The sequence below is a fragment of the Coregonus lavaretus genome, assembly GCF_964263955.1.
Source record: "Coregonus lavaretus genome assembly, contig: HAP1_SCAFFOLD_8992, whole genome shotgun sequence".
Classification (NCBI taxonomy): domain Eukaryota; kingdom Metazoa; phylum Chordata; class Actinopteri; order Salmoniformes; family Salmonidae; genus Coregonus; species Coregonus lavaretus.
This window is the reverse complement of record NW_028157581.1, coordinates 1,577-17,872: the sequence shown is the minus strand read 5'-3', so window position 1 is coordinate 17,872 and position 16,296 is coordinate 1,577. Positions and strand designations below refer to the sequence as shown.

Sequence of the window (16,296 nt, the reverse complement as noted above, 5' to 3'; positions counted from 1 at the left end):
AGCGAGAGAGAAGGGGGAGGGAGGGATAAGGGGAGAGAGAAGGGGCGTGGCAAAGAGAGAGAGCAGAGAGAGAGAGAGTGGCAAGACGCCTGGTACAGTTTATAGATGTACTGTGAGCATATTTCCTCTAAGTGTGTATATGCTACTCATAGCAGCGTCATAGTCACCCTGTCTGTTCCAATGATCCATTGGCCGGCTTGTATATCTCTTGTACGTCTTGGCATTAGGGGAGGCATGTACTGCGCTGCACACGGCCAACATCGAGCAGCAGAATCTTTCTTTCTACCGGCGCGAAACACGACAAAACTATCCTACTGCCTCTGAAAAAGCTTGTATTTAAAATAAAAAACATTGTTAGAAGAAGGACAGATAGCCAAAAAAGGCCTTTTCAAGTCAACTGGTACCAATACTCTTCATGTTGTTGGTTGAACCTCAGGGTAGATTGAGACTTTCAGAATCTCTCCATGTCTGTCGATCTTTAGCCCACCTGCCACTACAGACAGAAGGGGAAAAAAGTGAGTTCTGGTATTGAATAAGAATGACCACAGCAATTAATACAGTATATCGCTATCATCCAGACCTGTATGAAGTTCCTCTTTTATAGACGTCAATATATATATATATATAAAATACTGTGCACCAACATTTCTACGGCTCCAATTGAGCATATCTCAGTGCTTGAGGCGTCACTACAGACCCCCCTGGTTCGATTCCAGGCTGTATCACAACCCGGCCGTGATTGGGAGTCCCCATAGGGCGGCGCACAATTGGCCCAGCGTCGTCCGGGTTTTGGCCGGTGTAGGCCGTCATTGTAAATAAGAATTTGTTCTTAACTGACTTGCCCAGTTAAATAAAGGTTAAAAATATATCAGGGGTCAGCAGGGAGGGCTTTAAACTTACTCTTGAAAGTTGTAATAGTAGAATACACAAGGTGTAATTTCTAAATTGGGCAGTGCATCATCAGTTCCTCTTGGCATGTCAGTCATTTCACACCTTAGAGAGCCGTTTAGAACTCGTCAGAAATGTCCAGATCAACTAGCCCATGTCAGCTAACGTTTTTTTTTTTTTTTAAGTATTTTTTTTTTGCCCATAGATATTGTTGTAATAATTGTTGTCACTCAAATATCACATTACATTTACATTTTAGTCATTTAGTAGATGCTCTTATCCAGAGCTACTTACAGTTAGTGAGTGCATACATTTTCATACTGGCCCCCCGTGGGAATCGAACCCACAACCCTGGCGTTGCAAGCGCCATGCTCTACCAACTGAGCTACACGGGACTACACATTAGACATAGCAAAATGTATTGAATTGCAAGAAAATTTTGCTTTAAAACAGCAAAATGTTCTTTACACCCCATGACAAAATGTGTAGAACTGCAGGAAATTAGCTTTCAACCTGCTAAATTCTCTCCACCAACAAGAAGGGTGTGAACAGTTTGTGTCATGAACAGTGCTTGTGCCCATACAAATAGACGTAGGGCACGGGATGTTCCCCAATGCCCCCGAGTGAAAAAGTTTCTGGGTTAGATTAAAAGACCCACCTTCAGCCCTCCTCCTCCCCCAAACATCACCTAATCTGTGTTCTAGATTAAAATATCCATCTTCAGCCCTCCTCCTCCTCCAAACATCTCCTAATCGGTTTTCTAGATTAAAAAGACCCACCTTCAGCCCTCCTCCTCCTCCAAACATCACCTAATCTGTGTTCTAGATTAAAAAGACCCATCTTCAGCCCTCCTCCTCCTCCAAACATCACCTAATCTGTGTTCTAGATTTAAAAAAAACCATCTTCAGCCCTCCTCCTCCTCCAAACATCACCTAATCTGTGTTCTAGATTAAAAGACCCACCTTCAGCCCTCCTCCTCCTCCAAACATCACCTAATCTGTGTTCTAGATTAAAAGACCCACCTTCAGCCCTCCTCCTCCTCCAAACATCACCTAATCTGTGTTCTAGATTAAAAGACCCACCTTCAGCCCTCCTCCTCCTCCAAACATCACCTAATCTGTGTTCTAGATTAAAAGACCCACCTTCAGCCCTCCTCCTCCTCCAAACATCACCTAATCTGTGTTCTAGATTAAAAGACCCACCTTCAGCCCTCCTCCTCCTCCAAACATCACCTAATCTGTGTTCTAGATTAAAAGACCCACCTTCAGCCCTCCTCCTCCTCCAAACATCACCTAATCTGTGTTCTAGATTAAAAGACCCACCTTCAGCCCTCCTCCTCCTCCAAACATCACCTAATCTGTGTTCTAGATTAAAAGACCCACCTTCAGCCCTCCTCCTCCTCCAAACATCACCTAATCTGTGTTCTAGATTAAAAGACCCACCTTCAGCCCTCCTCCTCCTCCTCCTCCTCCAGACGGAGACGTGGTCATCTCTTGTTTCTTCATCTCCTCCTGTTTCTTTTTCTTTCTCTCAACTGCTTCTGGGTTTTTGACACCCCTGTAGGTTGTCTAAGAGGAGACGGGGAAGTCAGAATAGCAGCTAGCTAATGGACAGACAGAGGACATGGGGAAGTCAGAATAGCAGCTAGCTAATGGACAGACAGAGGAGACGGGGAAGTCAGAATAGCAGCTAGCTAATGGACAGACAGAGGAGACGGGGAAGTCAGAATAGCAGCTAGCTAATGAACAGACATGGGTTGAAAGGTCTGAGGAGGATAGAGCTCGCCTGGGGCAGGGCAGCCAGCTGGCAAAAGGAGACATATTAGACACATACAGTACATGGAGGATGCAGTAAGCAGCTGAGTGGTGGGTGGTAGTGGTGGTGGTGGGTGACGGTGGTGGTAGTGGTGGGTGACGATGGTGGTGGTAGTGGTGGGTGACGGTGGTGGTGGTAGTGGTAGGTGGTGGGTGACGGTGGTGGAGGTGGTAGTGGTGGGTGACGGTGGTGTGGTAGTGGTGGGTGGTGGACGGTGGTGGTGTTGGGTGACGGTGGTAGTGGTGGGTGGTGGTGGTTGGTGGACGGTGGTGGTGGTGGTTGGTGGACGGTAGTGGTGGGTGACGGTGGTAGTGGTGGGTGGTGGTGGTTGGTGGACGGTGGTGGTGGTGGTTGGTGGACGGTAGTGGTGGGTGACGGTGGTAGTGGTGGGTGGTGGTGGTTGGTGGACGGTGGTGGTGGTGGTTGGTGGACGGTAGTGGTGGGTGACGGTGGTAGTGGTGGGTGGTGGGTGACGGTGGTTGGGGGGTGATGGTGGTTGGTGGACGGTAGTGGTGGGTGGTGGACGGTGGTGGTGTTGGGTGACGGTGGTAGTGGTGGGTGGTGGTGGTTGGTGGACGGTGGTGGTGGTGGTTGGTGGACGGTAGTGGTGGGTGACGGTGGTAGTGGTGGGTGGTGGTGGTTGGTGGACGGTGGTGGTGGTGGTTGGTGGACGGTAGTGGTGGGTGACGGTGGTAGTGGTGGGTGGTGGTGGTTGGTGGACGGTGGTGGTGGTGGTTGGTGGACGGTAGTGGTGGGTGACGGTGGTAGTGGTGGGTGGTGGGTGACGGTGGTTGGGGGGTGATGGTGGTTGGTGGACGGTAGTGGTGGGTGGTGGTAGTTGGTGGATGGTGGTGGTGGTAGTGGTGGGTGGTGGGTGACGGTGGTTGGGGGGTGATGGTGGATGGTGGTGATGGTAGTTGTTGGATGGTGGTGATGGTGGATGGTGGTGATGGTGGTGATGGTGGTTGGTGACGGTGGTGGTGGTAGGTGGTAGTGGTAGTGGTGGGTGACGGTGGTGTGGTAGTAGTGGGTGGTGGACGGTGGTGGTGTTAGGTGACGGTGGTAGTGGTGGGTGATGGTGGTGGTTGGTGGACGGTGGTGGGTGACGGTGTTGGGGGGTGGACGGTAGTGGTGGGTGGTGGTAGTTGGTGGATGGTGGTGATGGTGTTGGTGGTAGTGGTGGTTGGTGGTGATGGTGGTGGAGGTAGTGGTGGGATGGTGGTAGTTGGTGGATGGTGGTGATGGTAGTGGTGGTTGGTGATGATGGTAGTGGTGGTTGGTGATGATGGTAGTGGTGCGGGGGTGGTAGTGGTGGGTGGTGGTAGTTGGTGGATGGTGGTGATGTAGTTGTTGGATGGTGGTGATGGTGGATGGTGGTGATGGTAGTGGTGAGTGACGGTGGTGGTGGTGGTAGTGGTGGGTGGTGGATGGTGGTGGTGATGGTAGTGGATGGTGGTGGTGGTGGTGATGGTAGTGGATGGTGGTGGTAGTGGATGGTAGTGGATGATGGTGGTGGTGGTGGTAGTGGATGGTGGTGATGGTAGTGGATGATGGTGGTGGTGGTGGTGGTAGTGGTGGTAGTGGATGGTGGTGGTAGTGGGTGGTGATGGTGGTAGTGGATGGTGGTGATGGTGGTGGTAGTGGATGGTGGTGGTGGTAGTGGATGGTGGTGATGGTAGTGGATGATGGTGGTGGTGGTGGTAGTGGTGGTAGTGGATGGTGGTGGTAGTGGGTGGTGATGGTGGTAGTGGATGGTGGTGATGGATGGTGGTGGTGGTGGTGGTGGTGGTGGTAGTGGATGGTGGTGATGGTAGTGGATGATGGTGGTAGTGGTGGTAGTGGATGGTGGTGGTAGTGGATGGTGGTGGTGGTGGTGATGGTGGTAGTGGATGGTGGTAGTGGATGGTGGTGGTGGTGGTGGTAGTGGATGGTGGTGATGGTAGTGGATGATGGTGGTGGTGGTGGTAGTGGTGGTAGTGGATGGTGGTGGTAGTGGATGGTGGTGGTGATGGTAGTGGTGGTAGTGGTGGTGATGGTAGTGGAAGATGCCAGAGAATCCAAGAGATGAGCTCAGACATACTCCTCATACTCACCTGGGTGCTTTAGTATGCTGACACCTGGGTGCTTTAGTATGCTGACACCTGGGTGCTTTAGTATGCTGACGCCTGGGTGCTTTAGTACGCTGACACCTGGGTGCTTTAGTACGCTGACGCCTGGGTGCTTTAGTACGCTGACACCTGGGTGCTTTAGTATGCTGACGCCTGGGTGCTTTAGTACGCTGACACCTGGGTGCTTTAGTACGCTGACATACTTTATGTGTTGGATACAATTGGCTTTGACTGAAGAATTTCCGTGTAACAATAAAAATACCCACCAGTCTAAACATTATGACTGATGAGACTTCAGTAGCCTTGCAACAAGGGTACAAATGTGACTTAAAGTCTTTAATTGCATCCAGAAGTTCTTCCTCTGTAATTTCACCTTCACATGAGTCTTTCTGTTTGGCTGTTAATTTTACATTGTCAATAGAAAAAAAAATCTCTACAATTAGCTTCAGATAGAGGAGATGGAGGCAACTGAAAAGAAAACATATGCTTAAAGTACTTTGTTTCCTCCTTTAAAATATAATTTGGTGAATCATGGGTGACTGTCAATTGTAACCAGTTTCATTAAATTATTTTTGGTAGCATTCCTATGTTGAAGATTAAAAAATAATTTTGTGCATTTTCCCCCATATTCCATCAAGTTTGCTTTATTTTTATAATATATTACACTTGATCTTTCTTGAATAAGTTTCTCCATTTCTTTTTGTTTTTCCTCTAATTTATTCTGAGCCTCTATGTTACAGTTTTTATTGCCATCTATCTGTTCTGTTAGACCTTCTATTTCCTTTGTTAGTATGGACTCTTTTGACCTAAATTGCTTTTGTTTTCGAGATGAGAACTGAATTGCATGGCCTCTAAAGGCACATTTAAAGGTGTCCCATACAATAAGGGGATTCGCTGTACCTATGTTATGTCGGAAAAAGTCAGTTATAAATTCCTTTGTTCTAATTATAAATAAATGATCATCCAATAGGCTTTGATTACATTTCCAATATCCTCGCCCACGTGGAAATTCAGTAAGAGTAATGTATATGCCAATTATATGATGGTCCGACCGCATTCTGTCTCCTATCAGCACTTTTTTTACTTTTGGTGCCAACGAGAATGACATAAGAAAGAAGTCAAGACGACTTGCTTGATTGAGTCTCCGCCATGTATATCTCACTAGATCAGGATATTTAAGCCTCCATATATCTACTAGTTCTAATGTATCCATGACATTCACAATTTCCTTAAGAGCATGTGGGTGATTGTTTGTGGTGTGATTTCCTTTACGGTCCATTGAGCTATTTAAAACAGTATTATAATCCCCCACCATAATAATATTGTCTTGAATTGCTTGCAGGGTTGATAATTTATTATATCTATATATATATTGTCAAAGAAGTGTGGATCATCATTATTTGGTCCGTAAAGGTTAATGAGCCATATCTGTTTATGGTCCAATAACATATTTAAAATAATCCATCTACCTTGCGTATCTATTTGGACAATTTGCACATTCGGATCGAAATTACTATTTATTAATATCATCACCCCTTTTGAATTTCTTTGCCCATGGGAGAAGTATATTCCCCCCCCCCCCCCATTCTTTTCCCCACACTACTTCATCTCGAATTGTTGAATGAGTTTCCTGTATACAATAGATATTATATTCCTTCTCTTTGAGCCATGTAAATATTGTTCTTCTTTTGTTATTATCAGCTAAGCCATTACAATTATAACTGGCTATACTTCTTTCACCATACACCATAATGAGATACAAGTTTCAAGTCTATTTATCATTATATATGTTTGTAAATTTACCAATAAAAAAATACCGTAATGATTGAGTGTCTATATAGCTGTACTGTGACATTTGCATTGCTAGTGAGTAACCATTCAATTGTTCTCCACTAATTCCCCCGCTAAAGCCCCTCCCCATCCCAAGTTGAGCCGTCATCCCAGTGATCAGCATCCCACCCACGTCCCTCTGGATCCCTAAGGCCACGAGAGGCCAGGACCCATCCATCGAAAACAGCACACAGTGCCACCCACAAAACAGAAGCAGATTAACCGCCAAAAGCATTTCCAATGCTTTCACCTCAGTATATACAGTGGGGAGAACAAGTATTTGACACACTGCCGATTTTGCAAGTTTTCCTACTTACAAAGTATGTAGAGGTCTGTAATTTTTATCATAGGTACACTTCAACTCCTGAGAGACGGAATCTAAAACAAAAATCCAGAAAATCACATTGTATGATTTTTAAGTAATTAATTTGCATTTTATTGCATGATATAAGTATTTGATCACCTACCAACCAGTAAGAATTCTGGCTCTCACAGACCTGTTAGTTTTTCTTTAAGAAGCCCTCCTGTTCTCCACTCATTACATGTATTAACTGCACCTGTTTGAACTCGTTACCTATATAAAAGACACCTGTCCACACACTCAATCAAACAGACTCCAACCTCTCCACAATGGCCAAGACCAGAGAGCTGTGTAAGGACATCAGGGATAAAATGGTAGACCTGCACAAGGCTGGGATGGGCTACAGGACAATAGGCAAGCAGCTTGGTGAGAAGGCAACAACTGTTGGCGCAATTATTAGAAAATGGAAGAAGTTCAAGATGACGGTCAATCACCCTCGGACTGGGGCTCCATGCAAGATCTCACCTCGTGGGGCAACAATGATCATGAGGAAGGTGAGGGATCAGCCCAGAACTACACAGCAGGACCTGGTCAATGACCTGAAGAGAGCTGGGACCCCAGTCTCAAAGAAAACCATTAGTAACACACTACTCCGTCATGGATTAAAATCCTGCAGCACACGCAAGGTCCCCCTGCTCAAGCCAGCGCATGTCCAGGCCCGTCTGAAGTTTGCCAAAAATACCATCTGGATGATCCAGAGGAGGAATGGGAGAAGGTCATGTGGTCTGATGAGACAAAAATAGAGCTTTTTAGTCTAAACTCCACTCGCCGTGTTTGGAGGAAGAAGAAGGATGAGTACAACCCCAAGAACACCATCCCAACCGTGAAGCATGGAGGTGGAAACATCTTTCTTTGGGGATGCTTTTCTGCAAAGCGGACAGGACGACTGCACCGTATTGAGGGGAGGATGGATGGGGCCATGTATCGTGAGATCTTGGCCAACAACGTCCTTCCCTCAGTAAGAGAATTGAAGATGGGTCGTGGTTGGGTCTTCCAGCATGACAACGACCCGAAACACACAGCCAGGGCAACTAAGGAGTGGCTCCGTAAGAGGCATCTCAAGGTCCTGGAGTGGCCTTGCCAGTCTCCAGACCTGAACCCAATAGAAAATCTTTGGAGGGAGCTGAAAGTCCGTATTGCCCAGCGACAGCCCCGAAACCTGAAGGATCTGGAGAAGGTCTGTATGGAGGAGTGGGCCAAAATCCCTGCTGAAGTGTGAAAAGGATTTAAAGGATCGGTCCACCGCTCTGCCTTCTCACTTTATTACTTGGAAATAAGTCATACTTGACATACAGTACCAGTCAAAGGTTTAGACACACCTACTCATTCAAGAGTTTCTTTGTTTTTACTATTTTCTACATTGTAGAATAATAGTGAAGACATCAAAACTATTTAATAACACATATGTAGCAACCAAAAAAAGTGTTAAACAAATCAAAATATATTTATTAAAATATCCACCCTTTGCCTGGATGACAGCTTTGCACACTCTTGTCATTCTCTCAACCAGCTTCACCTGGAATGCTTTTCCAACAGTCTTGAAGGAGTTCCCACATATGCTGAGCACTTGTTGGCTGCTTTTCCTTCACTCTGTGGTCCAACTCATCCTAAACCATCTCAATTGTGGAGGCCAGGTCATCTGATGCAGCACTCCATCACTCTCCTTCTTGGTAAAATAGCCCTTACACAGCCTGGAGGTGTGTTGGGTCATTGCCCTGCTAAAAAACAAATGATAGTCGCACTAAGCCCAAACCAGATGGGATGGCATATCGCTGCAGAATGCTGTGGTAGCCATGCTGGTTAAGTGTGCCTTGAATTCTAAATAAATCACAGACAGTGTCACCAGCAAAATACACCCACTCCATAACACCTCCTCCTCCATGCTTTACGGTGGGAACTACACATGCGGAGATCATCCGTTCACCCACACTGCGTCTCACAAAGACACGGCGGTTGGAACCAAAAATCTCAAATTTGGACTCCAGACCAAAGGACACAATTCCACCGGTCTAATGTCCATTGCTCGTGTTTCTTGGCCCAAGCAGGTCTCTTCTTATTATTGGTGTCCTTTAGTAGTGGTTTCTTTGCAGCAATTCGACCATGAAGGCCTGATTCACACAGTCTCCTCTGAACAGTTGATGTTGAGATGTGTAACTCTGGGTCTTCCATTCCTGTGGCGGTCCTCATGAGAGCCAGTTTCATCATAGCGCTTGATGGTTTTTGCGACTGCACTTGAAGAAACTTTCAAAGTTCTTGAAATGTTCCGTATTGACTGACCTTCATGTGTTAAAGTAATGATGGACTGTCATTTCTCTTTGCTTATTTGAGCCGTTCTTGTCATAATATGGACTTGGTCTTTTACCAAATAGGGCTATCTTCTGTATACCCCCCCATACCTTGTCACAACAACTGATTGGCTCAAACGCATTAGGAAGGAAAGAAATTCCACAAATGAACTTTTAAGAAGGCACACCTGTTAATTGAGATGCATTCCAGGTGACTACCTCATGAAGCTGGTTGAGAGAATGCCAAGAGTGTGCAAAGCTGTCATCAAGGCAAAGGGTGGCTACTTTGAAGAATCTCAAATATAAAATATATTTTGATTTTGTTTAACACTTTTTTAGTTACTACATGATTCCATATGTGTTATTTCATAGTTTTGATGTCTTCACTGTTATTCTACAATGTAAAAAAATAAATAATACAAATAAAAATAAAGAAAAACCCTTGAATGAGTAGGTGTGTCCAAACTTTTGACTGGTAGTGTATCACAGTCCTACTTTATGTAATATATCATATTGTCTACATATTCTACAACAATAAGTTATTCTTATTATTATTATTATACTCCTTTTTTATTACTTGTTCTATTTTTGATTTTTGATTTGATGTTTGATTATTATTGACAGCCCATCTGTAATTAGCCCACTCAACTACCTCATCCACATGTTGTTATTTATTTTGCTCATTTGCACCCCAGTATCACCATTTGCACATCATCTTCTGCACATCTATCACTCCAGTGTTAATACTAAATTGTAATTATTTTCCACTATGGCCTATTTATTGCCTTACCTCCATAACTTACTACATTTTATTGTGTTTTTGACTGTACGTTTTGTTTATTCCATATGTAACTCTGTGTTGTTGTTGTTTTTAATCTCACTGCTTTGCTTTATCTTGGCCAGGTAATTGAGAACTTGTTCTCAACTGGCTTACCTGGTTAAATAAAGGTGAAATAAAAAATAAATATCTGTACTGCACTCTCGAGGAGAGCTTGCAAGTAAGCATTTCACTGTACTGTTTACACCTGCTGTATCCTGTGTAAGTGACAAATCAACTTTGATTTGATTCTCCCAGTAGGCTCCACTCTGTCTCAGTAAAGTCCTCTATGCTATATGAATAAGAAGACAGGGAGAGTGGCTGGCTGCTGAGACTGACTGGCCAGTGGCAGTATACAGTATACCACTTAGCAGACACTTTCATCCTAACTGAGTTTTTATGGTACAGTGAGTGCATACAATGGTATGTGTACAGGACCCCTGTGCGAAATGAACCCACAACCACACCACACTCTAATCCAACTGAGCCACACAGGACCACCACGTGTAGGCTATATAGGGCTTGTTTCCCGGACACAGATTAAGCCTAGTCCTGGTGAATCTCCATTGAAAGTGCTTTTTAGTCCAGGGCTTGGCTTAATCTGTGTCCCGGGAAACCAGCCATTGGTGTAACAGTGTAGGCCTAGGCTATATGGTTGTCGTGAACACTTGTCAAAACCAGTCATACCTCTTTCTGTCTCTTCTCAGCTGCCTCTGCTAGCTGACGTCTCCTTGTCTCCTGTGAAGGAAGCAGAACGTGATGTTGAGTGTTTCACTCATAGAATTACATAGATAAGGGATGTATAGGATCTCTGTGGTTTCACTATTGGAAGAGGGTAAGAGCATTACAGTTATCATTCATAACTTCCATAACACGGGGAGAGACGTTTTCAAAATAATGTATATTAGAAGAATAATGTAACCAAGTTAACCTGGTCCCAGATTTGTTTGTGCCGTCATGTCAGGTTTTGCATGACACGGAGTGGCATACTGGCACAAACAGACTGGTACCCAGGCTATAATCAGGTAGGGGCGGGGGTCTGAAACTAGGTAGCTAGTTTGGTAAGGTAAACATTGAACAGCAAAAATGTGTAGTTCGGTAGCTATGTTTACTGTCAATATCCAACCCTCTGGCACACATAGGTAGCATTTTGTTCAAACAACGCTTTACTAGAACTAGTTAGCTAGGTAGGTCAACGTTGTTCGAAGGACAGAAAATGGTAACGTTAGCTAGCAACCAAGCTAGCTGATGAACATGTTATAATTAACAAGGCTAGTTACTAGTTTGCTAGCTAACTTACTGGGTCTGGTGTCGGTACCACGTCGTCTGCAGCTCCACCAAGGCACGGTAAGCACATCCCCATACTTGAACAAGGCAATCAACTTTTTAGTGTCAGTTTTGAACGTTTGTTAGCTAGTTGACTAGAATAAAACAATCAATCTCGAACACAGCAAGCAAGGCTAGCAAAATTGCCTAGTTTCTCTTCTGTAAATCGACGAAGCCAGATAACTAACGTTAACGTGTAGCCATTTGCTTTTGCTAAATCTACGAGCTTACTAGTAGCTACTGACTAAGCAGTTGCTAGCTACATATTTCTCCAAGCTAACCTCTTGTTGAAACGACGCGTCATTTGGAAAAACTTTTACTTGAAAGACAGCGAAAAGGAGACCTACTAGTTAGCTACTTCGCCAATGTAAACAGAATATGGGCTATGTTCATGGACATACAAGAACTGGGACCGACCTCACGTTTGCGTTGGTTTGCTCCCGTAGAAAACGTTGTCTGACATTGCGATCTGAAACAACCCCTAGTCCGCCAGGCGTGATAGAAGCTGTTTGTACAATACTGCCATCGTGTGGTAAGGAGTGGAAGTTGCCCACATGTTACAGGTCGTATTTGTTTGGAGTCGCTCTGCGGCGCTGCGCAACTTTGCAGGGGTTGTGAGATCTGTTAATCTGCGCAGCGACACTGCAAAAAATAAATAAAAATATGCCTGGAAGGCAACCATTTTCATTGGGGTGGGTGTCCAGCAAATAAATTCAATCTAATGGAATAGTATTGGTTTCATTATCATAGCCAACAAACTACTCCATCGTCTATGTTTTTAATCATAGGAGACTTTCTTTTAATTAGTAAACAAATGAAATGATGCAGGCCTAGTTTCAAACCATAGACTGTACAACATGTTCTCCATAATGTGACCTAATGTTTGGGAGCTAGAGAGGGTGCGCTGTACAGAATCACTCATTAAAAAAGGATCTCACCGGGTGCACCGTGTTCCATTTATGTAAAGTGTTTCTTTCAAATCAATAAAAAAAAAAAGGACAAAAAGAGGTGCCAAATAATCCACTTTACTGAACTACTGTACATGTTATTTACAAGCGTATATATCCTGGACAAGATTATATAATATGGCTAGACTTCACAGCTAACGGTCTTAATGTGTGGAATTCACTTACATATAGATGCAATCTAAATATCTGTTCCGACTCTTGTATAATGTATCCAAATAGTCCATAAAATTATATTATTTGTATTATAGGCTCACCTTTTGGTAATCTTGGATCAGCCTATCCCTGCTGCTTAAGTAGTATTTTCTCCACAGAGTTCACCACTCTCCCAATCAAGATCCATAACCAACCGCATTTCCAACCCCACCCATGAACACAGCTATACAAAACATGTCAAAGGCCAGTGCGTTAGTCAGTGTGTCTGTTGGAAGAGAAGCCCATGGTCCGACTCCGCTTCAGGGAAGCATATTTAAGTTCATGTTTATCAGTTCGCCTAAAAGCATAGTTGCATCCGAGGCACAACGGGAATCGCGCCATGGAAGTTCAAGTTGAGTTTCATTCAGTGGATCCCAGACTCGAACTTTCCTCAGCGCGGAATGGTAGGGCTAACACCAACTCCACTTCAAATCGTTTCTGTGTGGATGAATTACAAAGGGTTTATCTTTTATATTGGCATTGGGATTATATTGTAGATATAGCCTAATTGTTTGTCTGACATAGGTTAGGCCTATGTTTTTATCATTTAAAAAACTCTCAAAAGCGAAGCGACTCTCAATAGAATCAACACGTTTCTATCTCAATCATGAATGAAAGGTTAACATTACAGCCGCTATAATGTCGATGCACGTCAGTTTTTCCTGAGGCTCAACTGCGGGCAACTCTACAGGAATAGATTTGGGATTTTACGCACTAGGCTAATATGAATGTCAAAATAAAGCTAATTACGAAATTGTCTACATATTTTCACCATATTTCTCCCCCTCAGTTATGTATTAAATGCACTAATAATCATGTTTATTCAACATAATAATCAAGAATAGGTTACTTTCAGAACCACTTGGTTATCAGTTTGACTTTGCTGGTGATGTTAATTTGACCAGAACTTGCACCTGTTGCACCATGGACACTAAAGTCGTCATAAGTAGCTACTTTTCTTGTATGGTTAGCTGTTAGCTAACTGTTAGCCTACTGTGTTTTACAGAGTTGGTGGTTGTGTATTTCTATTTCTTATGGATCCCCATTAGTTCCTGTCAAGGCAGCATCTACTCTTCCTGGGGTCCAGCAAAATTAAGGCAGTTATACATAAAAAACACATTTACAATACATTCATAAGATTTCACAGGGCACTAAGTGTCCCATATCGAAAACAGTGGCGTTGTCATCATTCATCAGTTGGTCTCCACCAGGGACTTGTGTTACCCATCATTGACCCTTGTGTTTGTTACAGTGCTTTTGTTCATCCATGTCTTGAAAAAGGCCTCTGAAATGTCCACATGAAACAATATATCTATATCTATATATCCCCTCTTCTTATTTTATCTGTAGTATGTAACTATAGGGGATATGTTTACTGTGTGGCACTGACCTTTTTATTTTATTTATTTATTTATTATAAACTGGGTAAAAACTTATGATATTGAGTTTGATTTGGTTTTGTCAGTTTATTGGGCCGTAACATTTTCACACACAAACTAAGCACAGTTTTAAAGTCTGGTGTGGTTGTTTGAAAACATAAATTAATGAATAAACCACCTTTTTAAATCAGCAGTTGTCACAAACACACACACACACACACAACCCAATTCGGATATTTTACAGAATTATTGGCAAAACATCTGATCTGATTGGTCTCAACACCAATAATTGGGCAGAAGATCAGAATTGTGTAAGTGCAGCCATTAAGTCTCTTAAAGTCAAGAGGTTTGTTTTAATAAATAATCAATGTTCCAGGAAGTCAGAGGTACCTGTAGTGCTCGCCAATCGATCAGCTTAATGTATCTTCTGTCTACATATTGATAGTGTTTGGGCTAATGTACTGTCTCTACCTACTTATCAAACAGCTTAAATGTACTGTCTCTACCTACTTATCAATCAGCTTAAATGTACTGTCTCTACCTACTTATCAATCAGCTTAAATGTACTGTCTCTACCTACTTATCAATCAGCTTACATGTACTGTCTCTACCTACTTGTCAATCAGCTTACATGTACTGTCTCTACCTACTTGTCAATCAGCTTAAATGTACTGTCTCTACCTACTTATCAATCAGCTTAAATGTACTGTCTCTACCTACTTATCAATCAGTTTAAATGTACTGTCTCTACCTACTTATCAATCAGCTTAAATGTACTGTCTCTACCTACTTATCAATCAGCTTAAATGTACTGTCTCTACCTACTTATCAATCAGCTTAAATGTACTGTCTCTACCTACTTATCAATCAGCTTAAATGTACTGTCTCTACCTACTTGTCAATCAGCTTAAATGTACTGTCTCTACCTACTTGTCAATCAGCTTACATGTACTGTCTCTACCTACTTGTCAATCAGCTTACATGTACTGTCTCTACCTACTTATCAATCAGCTTAAATGTACTGTCTCTACCTACTTATCAATCAGTTTAAATGTACTGTCTCTACCTACTTATCAATCAGCTTAAATGTACTGTCTCTACCTACTTATCAATCAGCTTAAATGTACTGTCTCTACCTACTTATCAATCAGCTTAAATGTACTGTCTCTACCTACTTATCAATCAGCTTAAATGTACTGTCTCTACCTACTTGTCAATCAGCTTAAATGTACTGTCTCTACCTACTTGTCAATCAGCTTAAATGTACTGTCGCTACCTACTTGTCAATCAGCTTACATGTACTGTCTCTACCTACTTATCAATCAGCTTACATGTACTGTCTCTACCTACTTATCAATCAGCTTACATGTACTGTCTCTACCTACTTATCAATCAGCTTACATGTACTGTCTCTACCTACTTATCAATCAGCTTACATGTACTGTCTCTACCTACTTATCAATCAGCTTAATGTACTGTCTCTACCTACTTATCAATCAGCTTAAATTTACTGTCTCTACCTACTTATCAATCAGCTTAATGTACTGTCTCTACCTACTTATCAATCAGCTTAATGTACTGTCTCTACCTACTTATCAATCAGCTTAATGTACTGTCTCTACCTGCTCAATGTCTCTCTGATGCATCCATTTACAATGTTTACCATTGGGCCCATATTGTTATAAGGATATGCACTGCCCTAACTGCCATGATGGTTAGAAGCCCCTTCTACCTGGATACATTAATAACAAGGCACATCAATGACCTAACTTCACTTTGACGGCTAAGTCTTTATATAATCTAATTCCTCTCAGGAGCTTGTTAACACCCGAAGGCATCATCAAGTTTGACTGATATTCGGTAGAGAAACACTGAGCTAACAGAAATCCCCATTAGAAACACTGACAGAACGCACTCAGTCCGACAGAACACTGACATATATATATATATATATATATACACTACCGTTCAAAAGTTTGGGGTCACTTAGAAATGTCCTTGTTTTCGAAAGAAAAGCAAAACATTTTGTCCATTTTAAAATAACATAAAATTGATCAGAAATACTGTGTAGACATTGTTAATGTTGTAAATGGCTTTTGTAGCTGTCATTATTGGGTATTGTGTGTAGATTAAGGAAAACATTTTTATTTAATCAATTTTAGAATAAGGCTGTAACGCAACAAAATGTGGAAAAAGTCAAAGGGGTCTGAATACTTTCCGAATGCACTGTGTGCACCGGGTCTCTATGGCAAGACACATCATTCACCCAAGTTTAATTAAAATCGGGCCAGTGCTGTCTGAGATATTGGGGGGTCTGAATACTTTCC

The 16,296-nt window shown here is 42.9% G+C and overlaps 1 protein-coding gene across 1 annotated transcript; it reads right to left on the bottom strand.

Moving 5' to 3' along the window:
* Positions 1-8: 8 nt before the first annotated feature.
* Positions 9-11,838, bottom strand: LOC311125239 (small VCP/p97-interacting protein-like). Its single transcript, XM_084199291.1, has 4 exons — positions 11,405-11,838; positions 10,792-10,842; positions 2,331-2,456; positions 9-493 (listed from the first exon to the last, which is right to left on the bottom strand). The coding sequence occupies exons 1-4, from the start codon at positions 11,465-11,467 to the stop codon at positions 479-481; spliced, it is 255 nt and encodes an 84-aa protein (XP_084055417.1). The 5' UTR covers positions 11,468-11,838; the 3' UTR covers positions 9-478.
* Positions 11,839-16,296: the final 4,458 nt, after the last annotated feature.